Source organism: Hemitrygon akajei, chromosome 7, assembly GCF_048418815.1.
Source record: "Hemitrygon akajei chromosome 7, sHemAka1.3, whole genome shotgun sequence".
NCBI classification, from domain to species: Eukaryota; Metazoa; Chordata; class Chondrichthyes; order Myliobatiformes; family Dasyatidae; genus Hemitrygon; species Hemitrygon akajei.
The window spans coordinates 184,171,354-184,186,454 of NC_133130.1; the positions used below are offsets into that span (position 1 = coordinate 184,171,354).

The 15,101-nt window shown below is 39.2% G+C and overlaps 1 protein-coding gene across 1 annotated transcript in view; it reads right to left on the reverse strand.

Annotated features, from left to right (window-relative positions):
- Nucleotides 1-149: 149 nt before the first annotated feature.
- The window catches only part of LOC140730167 (uncharacterized), an 85,791-nt gene continuing 70,839 nt past the window's right edge, over nucleotides 150-15,101 (reverse strand). Inside the window, exon 19 of the mRNA XM_073050292.1 lies at nucleotides 150-6,223. Within this exon, the coding sequence (XP_072906393.1) occupies nucleotides 6,044-6,223 (180 nt within the window). The 3' untranslated portion in view covers nucleotides 150-6,043. The remainder of the gene's footprint in view (nucleotides 6,224-15,101) is intronic.

The window sequence follows — 15,101 nt, forward strand, 5'->3', positions numbered from 1 at the left end:
AAGGAGAATGAAGAGAGACAAGTTTTATTGCCAAGTGCCCTTTCACATTACCAAAGCCCGGAACAAAATAAGGCCACAATTACTTCCAGCTGTTAACAAAACACTGCAAACTTTATTTCATGAAAATACAAAAATGGTTTAAAAAACAATAGGTGGTAAGAACTTTCCAAGGAAAATAAATTAAAAAGTTTCTATCATCATTATATATAACAATCAGCTCGCTATGATTTGGGCAATTAATTTACTCATTTAGAGGATTTTAGAAGAAATTAGCTGTGTTATTATACAGATATCACAGTAAAATATGTATAAAAGTATTAAAGTAAAATAATAATAAAAATAAAATGCAAACTCACTTTAAATCATCTCTGAATAGCAAAGCAGTAACATAGCCAACAGTTTTACCAATGATGGAAGTATGAAGCAAAGAATTAAAAATTTAACCTTGATTACTGTTTGCCTAGAGCCGAATAACAGCAAGCTGTTTTAAGTTTTTGCAGCAAAATGCTGCAGGAAGTTGAAGTACCTGGGAAACACTCAGTTAACACCTCTGTTTTATCTACCTTTGTCTTTAGACTTTAGCTAATCAGCACCAAGGAAGATCTGAGTTCAAATGAAAGAATAATAGATTATTAATTTTTGGTGAGATGGTTTATCATGATCATTAATTCACCTTAATAGTTGAACTACTGTATATCAAAGGTAGAAGCTACAATGAAAATCAGTTTTTCGTTTTGAATCTGAGAAAGAGTAATGAGGCCATTAGCACTGGTTAGCATCACAGATAAAAAGAATAATTTTCCCAAAAGTCATCAAAGGGAAAATGCAGAATAAGCCCACCATTCTCATGACGTTGTTTTTCTATAGCTGAATGTGAATGATCAAAAATTTTAATAAAGTAGTATTTCCAGTGAAAACATTATGTTTACTGGTTATAACTAGAGTTGTAGTTTCATACATATAATTCTAATTATCTTTAATTCCAATTTCTCAAAGGATTAAAAGACACATAATCATCCTGAATTGGATGAAATTATGTTTTCTTTACTCTCAAAACAAATCAGTGGACTATTGTTGCCCCTGATGTGTAGGTGATTGGTGGCATCTGAGTGGTGGGAATTGGTGGGGAGGTAAAGAGAATTAAATGATATTAGTGATAGGATTCATGTAACTGGGTGATTGATAATCAATTGACCAAATTTCCCATTTCCATGCTGTATAACTCAGTGATTCTATGATGGCTTCCCCAATGATGGATGGATTAAATGGATAGTGGGATCCCAAATCAGACAGACCTAGAAAACAAAACTAAATTATAAAAAAAACCTGCAGATACAGTAAATCTGAAATTAAAACAGAAAATACTGTAAGTACTCAGTTGGTCAGACCACATCTGTGGGAAGAGAAATAGAGCAAATACTTAGGGCTGAATGTATCAAAAATGGGAAGAAATTAAACATGTTTGTTTAAGCTGCAAAAGGAAATATTTTTGATAGGGTAAAACCAGGCTGACTTTGGGGTAAGCTGTAAATAAATCAGCTACATTAATTTTGGCTGTATCAGTACGGTAATTCATTTGTGCTTGTCCGTTGTTTTTATTTCCCCTTTTTCTCTTCTATTTTTTTTCTTCTGGGATTGGATGACATACCTAGCCTAATCTGCCAGGCATATTTCCCTGCTCTGCATTTTGCAGTTTCAACAGTCTTTTGGTCTCTGTTCTCTCCTTCCAACTCAGGGGTTCCCAACCTGGGGTCCACGGACTGCTCGGTTAGTAGTGGGAGACCATGGCATAAAAAAGGTTGGGAACCCCAACTCTGACTGCTCCCATTCACTCATTGATGAGTTAACTTTGGTTATAGTTCCTCCCATTAGTTATCCCAGTTTTACCCAATCAGAGATTTACCCCTTCCCCCACCACCCTTGCATCTTAAGCAGCTCCTTTATTTTTACCTTCCCAGTTCTGTGAAAAGTCTTTAACCTGAAATATTAGCTTTGCTTCTCTTCCCACAAATGCAGCCCTACCTGCTGAATATTTCCAGTGCTTTCTGTTGTAATTTCATATCTGGAAGATGTGCTTTAATGAGGATCACTGCCACAGCAACAGGGGACATGGGGACATGCTAGTTATAGCAACAGCATCACTGGACAGGGAAATTGCAGAGAGAAAAAACAAAGCACAGCCAGGTCCCTGATGCATTAAGTTACTTTCAGTCTTCAGTGAGTGCTGGGAATAAAAATATTTGAAAATTATTTTCTTTCGAGATATACAATGACTATAAACTGCAATAAAGGTGTGTAAAATCTGACATAACTGAATACAACAATCTTCAGAGATCATATTGAGTGGGCACCAAACAGCTGCACAGGGCCATTGAAAGGACATCAGATTCAATAGCACTGCTAATATACTCATGTACTAGATGATACAAATAAATCATTTACTGTTGTGAAGGTATTCAGATGCTAAACATGAGAATTCCAGACTAATTATCTGCTATGCTATAAACATATATTATGTAGTTTCATACCCATGTAAAGAAAAACACAGAGGAGCCTAATACTAGTTTAGGATGAGTGCAAACAAAGTTCATGTCAGTTACGTTGCCTATACTTCCCACCACAGTAGTTATTATTTAATACCTGTGATAGACAACTACCGCTAAACACTTGCCTGACTGAACATTTCAGGTAAGTCACATGACTAAATTAGCACTCAGAACACATCTTTTCGTAATGCTAGTTTCATGCATTATTGAATGATTCAGAGGCAGGAATATTCTGCTCAACAGTTTTATCTATGTAATACCAAGAACAGCACCACTGAACGAGGCTATTTAGACTGTTAAACCAGTTTTCCCTCTCCATACTCTTTCCACAAGCTTTGCACATTTTTCCCCCTTTTAAATAATGCCAGCTCCCTCTTAAATATCGCAATTGATCTGTCTCTACGAGAACCTCTGGCAGTACAGAGCAGATCCAAATACAAAGCCATTTGGCACAAATCAATCTGGTTGTGCTATGCACACAAAAGTGCTTTGTTTAGCCCCGAATACTTGATTCTGATATCCCTTTCTCTCCTGTGCACTTACCTGTTTCCCCTTATTGCAGCCATGCTTAACCTTTCAATGTTTTCTTGTGATCTGAAGTCTTGAACCTATCTTATCAAGGAGCTATTTCTTTATTATTATTGAGATAAAACACAGAACAGGCCCTTCCAGCCCTTCGAGCCATGCTTCCCAAGCCCTGATTTAATCCTAGCTTAATTTTCAGCTCCAGCTGGTTTTCAGGGTTCTGATGGATACCAAGTTACTACTGAGAGCTTTCAAACTTTTAATAGCAGGCCAATTACAGTCATACCTTGATTTACTAAGTTGATGTATTACTGGAAACTCTTTTAAGTGAGAAAATTCAGAGCAAAGTGCATGTAAGTATTTCAGTGTTCTGTATTGCTATACAGAGACAAACAGTAATCATCATTGAGAAAAAGTGTCATAAATCACATGACAAAACACACGGTTCTAAGAGTTAATGGCCCTAAGAGTTTCATAAATCAAACTTACATAAATTGAATTACTGTATTATAATCTTCAGAAATTATTTGACAAAAAATATTTTTGGGCTATGAGTTTCTCTGGCATAGGGTGTGTTCATCACCCATCTCGAGCTGCCCTCCAGAAGATGTCTGTGAACAAGCTCTTCAATGCTTGCCATCAGTGTCGTGTGGCACTCACAACTTGCTACTATTTGAGTTATAGGATTATATTCAACTGTCTGTGACTGCAACAATGCAAGCTATGACCAAAGTCACACATGTTTAGACTGATCCAATACGAGTTCTGGATTCCAGCTTTTAAAGGGTTTGTCAAAGTTCTATCGTATGTTCTCCAACAGGCTGGTGAAACACCACATGGCATTTGGCAGCAGCCCAGTTTTACATTAGCTTACCATCCACTCCAAGGTTGCCAGCCAGCATTCATTACCTTCCCTTGCCATTCTGCCACTGCCCTGACTGCTGTGTATTACCCATACTGAGGAGGTACAGTATAATCTGAAGCCGCTCTGTTTGGGCATTGAGCTGTTTGAGGCCACACTGCAGCTGATGTCTGGTTTCTGACTCTTACTGGTGGAGGTGCAAATGGACTACTACCTAGAACCTCAATTCTAACCTAACGTGTAATACTAGGGAAGGGATTGTAATAATTCTGGATTGCTTTATATTTTAGTAAAACATCTTCATAGTTTGCAGATAAACTTAAGAAGGTCATAGAGTCAAGGAGTTGTACAGCACAGAAATGGCCCTTTTGATCCACCTTGTCCATGCCAACCATTTTGCCTGTCTACACTAATCCCATTTCCTAGCATTAGGTCCATATCTTTCTATACCTTGCCTATTTACTAAGCGCTTGCCTAAATTTCTCTTAAATTTCATAATTGTATCTAACTCTCTGACAGTGTATTCCAGATGACAACCGCTGTGTTTGTTGAAAAACACCTTCCTCTGATATTCCCAATAAAACTACTTACCTTAAATCTCCACCCCTTTGTTTTGGTACTGCTACTCTGGGGAAAAAATAGATTCTGACAACCTATGCCTCTTATATTTTTAAATGTTTCTGTAAGATCACACCTCAGCCTCCTTCATCTCCAACATAAACAAGCCCAGCATATCCAGTTTTCCAAGTCTTTCAATTCGGGTAACATCCTTGTTAATTTTCTTTATACTCTCTGCAACATAAACACATCCTTCCTGCATCTCATGGCTCCACATATGCATTACCCTTTTGTCCCCAAGGGGTTTCCCATTGTCCCTAGCTACATTCTTGTCCTGATATACTAATAACATGTACAGGAACTGTGCTTAATCTTAATCAAGGATACTTCATGGCCCCTTAACCCTCCTAACTTATTTCTTAACCATTTTATTCCTCAAGGGACTCAGTTATTTACACCTGTCAAGTGGTTCATTTTTCCTGATAAAAACCTTCCATGTTTTGACATCCAAGGTTCTCTAATGAGACCATCTTTGCTTTTCATCGTCATCAGAACATGCTGGCATTGAACTCTACTAACACATTTCTGAAAGACTCCACTTGTCAGGTGTCACTTTATCTGTAAGCATATGCTCTCAAACTACTTTGCTAAGTCCTCTCTTACACTATATTTGTGAGTCATTGCTACAGAATACACAAGATAAGAATAGTGTATTCTTATACTCTAATACCAAGCATGGCAAGGACCAAATATTTATATTGGTTGAGGCCCACATAAAACAAATACATCTTTCAATGTGTTTCTCAAGATAAGTTTAATGCTTACTTAACAGGTGGGAATACTCTGCATAGTAGGCGAGAATGTGTTGGAAATCTGGGTGGGAGGCAAAAAAATTAATTAATTTGGGAAGCAGGAAAGAAAAAATGAGAAGTTTGAAAAGTTGCTTCTCTGCAGTCAGTGTCCATTACCACCACAGCATCTCCTAAAACACTTTACACCCAGTGAAGTACTTATTGAGTTTCTGTCATGATTGTCATATATAGAAAACATAGCAACAAACTTGCACTCAGCAAGCCCTCTTGGATAGCAATTTGCTTATGGCAGGATAATCTGTTTCAGTGCTACTGGTTAAGAGAAATAGACTTTCCAGAACACTGGTGCTAATACCTCAGAATAGCCTCATTAGAAATTTAACATCCACTTGAGAGAACAGGTTCAAAAACCATTGGCACTACCACATTCCCTAATTTCAAATGGATTTTGTGCAGTCATGTTGGAAGACTCCAACCCACAACTTTCAACTCAGAAGGAGGTGCTTTGTGCTAAGCCATGTCCAATGTTAATAGGTGGCCATGACCATGCTGGTCAATGTCCAAGGCAGACTTTTTCCCTAATACAATTCAGGCATTTAAGTTTGTTTGTTCAGCATTGTGTAGATTCACTATTTTAAATTTTCACATTATATGGTAATTATGAACATTCTGTGAAACTTTTTAATGGCTCTTTGTCTTCTGTTGCCTGTAATTTGTAAGTAATACATTGGCTTAAATTGTCATGTGCTGGAAGAAATGAGCTCTTGTTCTGCCAGCTTCTTGCCACAGATGGTGCTGAAGATATCTGCAGTGTCATGAAGCAGGATGTTAAAGATGTCTTCAGTTAGTTTCAGCTTCACTGCTAGCTCATCATCAGCATACTCAATCCAGTGACTCTCTTCTTCTTGCAGTTCCTGAATCTAAACAGGAGTGTTATTGGAACAGAGAGAAATTAATTAATTATTTTTGTTATGTTTGTACTGACCGAAATAAATTAATTTCAATTTTCAAAACAGAGAATAGTGCAGCAAAGACTGTGCCCTTTGCCTCAACACATTCATGCTGACCATGAAGCAATCTGTTGTGTATTTAATATTTCAGTCATATTGTAAATATACTGGTTGATTGTAATATATTGTAAATATACTGGTTGATTAAGCATTCCTTGTTGCTTAACTAACTTGTTATGGGTAAAGGTACATACATACCTTTGTTATCATGCCAGCACATCATATGCTTAAAGTAAAAACAAAGTTAGACACGTATTCCCAGCTTCGTGTTTTTTTGGAGCTACAAAACATAACAGTGGTGATGAGGAAGTTTTAAATGAACCCGAGACGATACCTACCAGTTAAAGCACAACAACTGGTTTGAGTTAAAAAAATTAGCGAAACAAGAAATGGTCGAGTAAAAAAGCAGCACAGCATGTGCTTCTTCAAGAGGAGATAGAGACAGTCAAGTTAAAACAAAAAGAAAATAGATTAAATTCACAGGTTCAAACAGTGAGTAAGGGGTGATAATAATACATTTTTAAAAAGCAGAAGTTGTTGGTTACATCAGAAATATAGACACGTTCGTTTGCACATAAGATAACTGGATATTGTATACTGAGTGAATTGGGCAGTATTAAAGCAAATGGAAAAGCCAATGAGAAGCAGGTGCCAGTTTTGCTGAGTGCATTGGGTTTAAAGGCATACAGTTTACTTAGAATTTTGACTACTCCAACCAAACCAGTTGATATGAGCTTTGCTGATATTGTGAAAGTAATGTTTAAACATTTAAAACCAAAACAATTGTTGATTGCTTAATGGTTTAGGTTTCATAAGTGGAATCAAAAGGAAGGGGAGCCCATTTCATAACTACTGTGGAAATGACATTTGTAACAGTGAAATACAACAACCAGTAAACCACATTTGATTTATATGTGGTAAAAACATGAGGGCTATCATTATGGGGCCCTAGTTGGCTGAGACAACTACAACTTGATTGGAGATCTGTTCACAATCTGCATGCCATATTCCATATAACTGAGTCAACTGAAAGTAGATTACAAAAGCTACTGGATAATACCATAGCAGTGTTCAAAGATGGCAATGGAAAACCTGAACGTTTCAAGGATAAAACAGTGTTAAGTGAAAATGCTAAACCCAAGTTTTACAAAGTCCATTTGGAACATTACACAATTTGTGATAAAATAGCTAGTGAGCTGGATCACATGGAGGCTGAAGAGATTCTTTCCAAGATTGAGTGGAGCCTATGGGCAATGCCAGTTGTCCTACAGTAGCCAAGAAGAATGGGCCTGTCAGGAGGTGTAGTGACTTTAAGGTCACCATCAACTCAGTACTGAAAGCAGATCAATACCCTCTGCCCAGGGTAGAGGATATCTTTGCAAACCTTTCTAGAGGAAAACACTTCGGCAAAGTGGACTTAGCTGAGCCTACTAGCTACAGATGGAGATTGAAGAAGAGTCCGAAGTGCTTCTAACCATAAATACTCATAAATTATTTTATTTCTATAATTGGCTTATTTTTGGAGTAGCAGCTACACCTACACTCTGGCAGAAAGTTATGGTCCACATACCAAAAAGCTGTCCAGGCACTCAGTGTTACCTGGATGATATCATAGTTACCACTAAGGATGACAAAAAACTTCTCCAAAATCTCAAGACAATGTTAAAAAGATTAGAAGATTATGGTTTCAGAGCAGAATGCAACAAGTGTGAATTCTTTAAACCAAGCATCACTTACTGCGATCACACTAATGAAGCACAATGATTACCTAAGTGTGCTTAGGAAATTCAAGCAGTGGACCGCATGACCCCATCTACATTGGCGGTGCGCAGGTGGGACAGGTCAAAAGCTTTAAGTTCCTCGGGCTGAATATCACAAATGACCTGACTTGGTCTAACCAAGCAGAGTCCACAGCCAAGAAGGCCCACCAGTGCCTTTACTTCCTGAGAAAGCTGAAGAAATTTGGCCTGACCCCTAAAACCCTCACTAATTTTTATAGGTGCACTGTAGAAAGCATTCTTCTAGGGTGCATCACAACCTGGTATGGAAGTTGTCCTGTCCAAGACTGGGAGAAGCTGCAGAAGATCGTGAACCTAGCCCAGCACATCACACAAACCAATCTTCCATCTTTGGACTCACTTTACACCACACGCTGTTGGAGCAGTGCTGCCAGGATAATCAAGGATAAGTCCCACCCAGCCAACACACTTTTTGTCCCACTTCCCTCCGGGAGAAGGTTCAGGAGCATGAAGATACGTACGACCAGATTTGGGAACAGCTTCTTTCTAACTGTGATAGGACTGCTGAACAGATCCTGACCCAGATCTGGACCATATCTTCCAAATATCTGGACCTGACTTGCACTATCGAACTTTCCCTTTTCTATTTTCTAATTATGATTTATAATTAAAATTTTTATTATATTTACTTCAATTTGTACTTCAGGGAACAGGAAGTGCAGAAACAAATATCACTGTGATGATTGTACGCTCTAGTATCAATTGTTTGGTGACAATAAAGTATTTGTATTTGTACTGTGCTCCACCCCTTGACTTAAGACAGGGAATGTTCATACAGATTGGAATGAAATGGCAATGCACAAAGCTGTGTGAGGTGGCTTTCAAAAAGGTAAAGGAAGACCATAATACCATAATGTATAGGAGCAGAATTAGGCCATTTGGCCCATCAAGTCTGCTCCACCATTTCATCATGATTGGTCTAATTTTCTTCTCACCCCCAACCTACTGCCTTCTCCCCATACCCCTTCATGCCCTGACCAATGAAAAATCTATCAACCTCTGCCTTAAATATACATAAAAACTTGGCCTCCACAGCTACCTGTGGCAAATAATTCCACAGATTCACCACTCTCTAGCTAAAGAAAATCCTCCTTATCTCCATTCTAAAAGGACGCTTCTCTATTCTGAGACTGTGTCCTCTGGTCCTAGACTCCCCCACCATAGGAAACATCCTCTCCACATCCACTCTACCAAGGCCTTTCACCATTCGATAGGCTTCAATGAGGTCACCCTTCATTCTTCTGAATTCATGATTCCAGGCCCAGAGCCATCAAACGCTCTTCATATGACAAGCCATTCAATCCTGGAACCATTTTCGCGAACCTTCTTTGAACCCTCTCCAATTTCAGCACATCCTTTCTAAAATAAGGGGCCTAAAACTGATAGCAATACTCTGTAAGGAAACGGTGATGTCAGGCACTGTACTCACTCTTTATCATCCACATCAATAAGTTGAGAAGAGCAGAATCAATTGTTGGAGAAGAAAGGTATCTAGAGAGAGAGAGCTAGAGAGAGAGAGAGAGACAGAGATAGAGAGAAGAGAGAGAGTAAGAGGGAGGGAGTAAGAAAGAGAGAGATGCATTCTGTATTGAGTTGGGTTTATAGCTTAGTAGGGAGGAATGTTGTGTATTTAATATTTTAGTTAATATTTGAGTAATATTTTAAATATTTTGCTTCACTTAAAGTAAAAACAAAGTTAGACATATTATTTCCTACTCTGTTTTATTTATTTTGATTAGTTTTATGTTTTGGAGTTATGAAACATAACACAGTCAAACTAATCACATCTGCCTGCACACGATTCAGACTCGTTGATTCTATGCCTGTTCATGTGTGTTTTCAAATACTTCTTATATTTGCTGTTATATCTGCATCTACCACCTCCTCTAGTAGCACATTCTCCATGTAAAAACACTTGCCACATAAGTACAGACTTTCCTACTCTCACCTTAAACCTATACTCCACTTGTATCATAGCCTCTTATAATTTTATAAACTTCTATCATATCACTCCTCAGCCTGACACACCAGAGAAAACTATTCAAGTTTATCCAAACTCTCTTGTATCTAATACATTCCATTCTAGGCAACACCTGATGAACCTCTTCTGCATCCCCTCCAAAGAGGCCTCACGCTTTCTGCTATAACATGGCCAGAACTGCAGGCAATACTCCAAATGTTGCCAAGCCAGTGTTTTACATTGCTGTATCATGACTTGCTATATTTTGTACTCAGTGCCTTGGCCAATGAAGGTTGGCATGCCATATGCCTCCTTTAACATTCTATACTTGCATTGCTGCTTTCAGGGAACTATGGACTTGTACTCATGAGTGTGCCCATTTAATGTACACTGTCTTCTTTCATTTGAACTCCCAGAATGCAACTTCACATTTATCCAGATTAAACTTCATCTGCCATTTCTCCACCCAAAGCTCCATCTGATTTACTACTTGCAGTACAAACTACCTTTCCTTTCACAACTTTGCCAAATTCCATGTCTTCTTCAAACTCACTAATCAGATCATTGACATTCTCATCTATATATATATATATATATATATATATATATATATATCATACATAAACAGTATCTATAAATATACATATTAATATATATGTTCACTGCTTCTTGTGGAACCACTGTTGACAGATCTCCAGTCAGTCAAACACTGCTTCACCGCCATACTCTGTCATCTATGACCAAGCCAATTTTGTATCCAAGTTACCAGCTCACATGTGCCCCATGTGATTTAATCTTATGAAGGACCTTGCCAAATTATTCACTAGAGTGACAATATCACCTTGCATTTTTACTTCCATCTTACTCCAGTAAGGGCACCCATTGATTGATCTCTGATAACTCAAGTAACTATTCTTCTCCTCTCACCTATGGTCACCAAGTTACTAAATTACAGAGAGTTTCAGTTAGATTTTCACCATCCAGTCAAAACAAAAATGGGGGACTGCTTGATTTTCCTCCTCCCTTACCCAGGACTACCGAGGCTGATAGCATCCCTGTTCCTCGAAGCTCAGCATAGGCCTGGGAGTGATGTGTTTCAGACTTTCCTGTTCAGCATCACTCATGGGACATCATAGAAACAAAGAAACATAGAAGATAGGTGCAGGAGTAGGCCATTCGGCCCTTCAAGCCTGCACTGCCATTCAGTATGATCATGGCTGATCATCCAACTCAGAACCCTGTACCTGCTTTCTCTCCATACCCTCTGATCCCTTTAGCCACAAGGGCCATATCTAACTTCCTCTTAAATATAGCCAATGAACCAGCCTCAACTGTTTCCTGTGGCAGAGAATTCCACAGATTCACCACTCTTTGTGTGAAGAAGTTTTTCCTCATCTCGGTCATAAAAGGCTTCCCCTTTATCCTTAAACTGTGACCCCTCGTTCTGGACTTCCCCAACGTCGGAAACAATCTTCCTGCATCTAGCCTGTCCAATCCCTTTAGAATTTTATACGTTTCAATAAGATCCCCCCTCAATCTTCTAAATTCCAGTGAGTATAAGCCTAGTCGATCCAGTCTTTCTTCATATGAAAGTCCTGCCATCCCAGGAATCAATCTGGTGAACCTTCTCTGTACTCCCTCAATGGCAAGAATGTCTTTCCTCAGATTAGGGGACCAAAACTGCACACAATATTCTAGGTGCGGTCTCACCAAGGCCTTGTACAACTGCAGTAGAACCTCCCTGCTCCTGTACTCAAATCCTTTTGCTATGAATGCCAACATACCATTTGCCTTTTTCACCGCCTGCTGTACCTGCATGCCCACCTTCAATGACTGGTGTACAATGACACCCAGGTCTCGTTGCATCTCCTCTTTTCCTAATCGGCCACTGTTCAGATAATAATCTGTTTTCCTGTTCTTGCAACCTAAGTGGATAACCTCACATTTATCCACATTAAATTGCATCTGCCATGAATTTGCCCACTCACCTAACCTATCCAAGTCACCCTGCATCCTCTTAGCATCCTCCTCACAGCTAACACCGCCGCCCAGCTTCGTGTCATCCGCAAACTTGGAGATGCTGCATTTAATTCCCTCGTCTAAATCATTAATATATATTGTAAACAACTGGGGTCCCAGCACTGAGCCTTGCGGTACCCCACTAGTCACTGCCTGCCATTCTGAAAAGGTCCCGTTTACTCCCACTCTTTGCTTCCTGTCTGCCAACCAATTCTCTATCCACATCAATACCATATCCCCAATACCGTGTGCTTTAAGTTTGCACACTAATCTCCTGTGTGGGACCTTGTCAAAAGCCTTTTGAAAATCTAAATATACCACATCCACTGGCTCTCCCCCATCCACTCTACTAGTTACATCTTCAAAAAATTCTATAAGATTCGTCAGACATGATTTTCCTTTCACAAATCCATGCTGACTTTGTCCGATGATTTCACCTCTTTCCAAATGTGCTGTTATCACATCTTTGATAACTGACTCTAGCATTTTCCCCACCACCGATGTCAGACTAACCGGTCTATAATTCCCTGGTTTCTCTCTCCCTCCTTTTTTAAAAAGTGGGGTTACATTAGACACCCTCCAATCCTCAGGAACTAATCCAGAATTTAAGGAGTTTTGAAAAATTATCACTAATGCATCCACTATTTCTTGGGCTACTTCCTTAAGCACTCTGGGATGCAGACCATCTGGCCCTGGGGATTTATCTGTCTTTAATCCCTTCAATTTACCTAACACCACTTCCCTACTAACATGTATTTCCCTCAGTTCCTCCATCTCACTAGACTCTCGGTCCCTTACTATTTCCGGAAGATTATTTATGTCCTCCTTAGTGAAGACAGAACCAAAGTAGTTATTCAATTGGTCTGCCATGTCTTTGTTCCCTATGATCAGTTCACCTGTTTCTGACTGTAAAGGACCTACATTTGTCTTGACCAATCTTTTTCTTTTCATGTATCTATAAAAGCTTTTACAGTCAGTTTTTATGTTCCCTGCCAGCTTTCTCTCATAATCTATTTTCCCTTTCCTAATTAAGCCCTTTGTCCTCCTCTGCTGGTCTCTGAATTTCTCCCAGTCCTCAGGTGTGCCGCTTTTTTTTGCTAATTTATATGTTTCTTCTTTGGACTTGATACTATCCCAAATTTCCCTTGTCAGCCACGGGTGCACTAACTTCCCTGGTTTATTCTTTTGCCAAACTGGGATGAACAATCGTTGTAGTTCATCCATGCGATCTTTAAATGCTTGCCATTGCATATCCACCGTCAACCCTTTAAGTATCATTTGGCAGTCTATCTTAGCTAATTCACGTCTCATACCTTCAAAGTTACCCTTCTTTAAGTTCAGAACCTTTGTTTCTGAATTAACTATGTCACTCTCCATCTTAATGAAGAATTCCACCATATTATGGTCACTCTTACCCAAGAGGCCTCGCACGACAAGATTGCTAACTAACCCTTCCTCATTGCTCAATACCCAATCTAGAATGTTCTGCCTGTGTAGCCTTTACCTGCGGTGTGGCCAACTCACTGAACGTGCTATTCACGACTTTCTCAGCATCGTGGATGCTCCAGTATGAATCCAATCGCAGCTCCAGACCCTCAATGTGGTCTGCCAGAAGCTGCAGTTGGACACACTAGGTCACAACACATCTTGCATGACTCTGATCAATTCCAACAACAGCCACAACTTTCTCAGTAGGAAGGGGAATACACTACTGAGACTTAGTTCAGGTTTACAATCTCTAAATAAACTTGCTGATCATAGGTACACAAAAGAGCAGTACTCAGTATGGTAGTAATGTATGTTCAAGATAAAACATGGAAAAATTTATTTTCGTCGAACAGATCCATTTTATCCACCACCTGAACAAATAATTCTAATCAGAGCCTGTTCCCACATTTCTTCCATTCTCTTCTTTTTGCTCTAGCAATAATAAACCTTAACCAATCTCCTCAAAAGTCAGAAATAACAAATGTACATCATCTTTCCTAACCCTGAACATATGATTTATGAGAGCATTTTCTTTGTATATGATTGCCATGGAATCTGTGGTCTTCTCTCAGTACAGCACGGCTAGTTGCTGTATTGTGCATAGGTAATAGAACATAATCTTGTGACCTACAGCTCCATAGGAGCAGAATGGCACGGCCTTGTCCCTTTCTTGAGCCATTCTCAAGCCTTCAGCACAAGGCTGGCCGTTAATCAAATTGATTCGTTTTAAATGATTCCCAGAATGTCAGTAACACTGCATAATTGAATTGGATGGAATGACTTGAGCCATCCATCAATTCCAAAATGTGATTGTGTGTCAGATGGGACCTCCATTCAAGGACAATGGCAGCCATCAATTTACACACATCAGGTCTGTGTACCAAGGTATATTTGTCAGCCAGCCTGGGATGTGATTCTCTGCTCCCTGAAAACTCAATATTTAAGCCTTTATGTTGTAACCAATAAGAACAAAATGATAATTTAGTGAAAAACTCAAACTGAATTGAACCTGGATGAGACATCGTCAATTTTTGAACTTGGACCTTGAGCATTACGAAGGAAGCTTAAATCCAATGTCAGATTCTGAATTAAAGGTGGGAGGGCAGGGGAAGTGACGCTGACTTCAAATTATCATCCAATATTTTGTTCAACCATGCACTCCTCCCTCTCTGAATTTGTACACAATGGATGAAAGAAAAGATTGCTTTCACCCACAGCCAAGCCTCTACCACTTCATCTGTTTGAAGAACGTCAGAGCAGACATCTACAGTTTCTTTTCCCATATCTAAGAAGAAGAGGATATGTCAGGGGAATGATTGTCGCCATGTTCAAGAAAAGAAGACAAATCCAATTACAGTTATCACAGAGGTCTCCCTGAGATCTGCCATAGGGAAGGTCATCTGAATGTTCTCCACATTCACCCCTTCCCAGAATCTAAACAACTGCTTCTCAGAACAGTGCAGATTGTATCACCTTGAGGAACAACAGACTAGGTCATCACCATAACACAATTTCAAAAAAA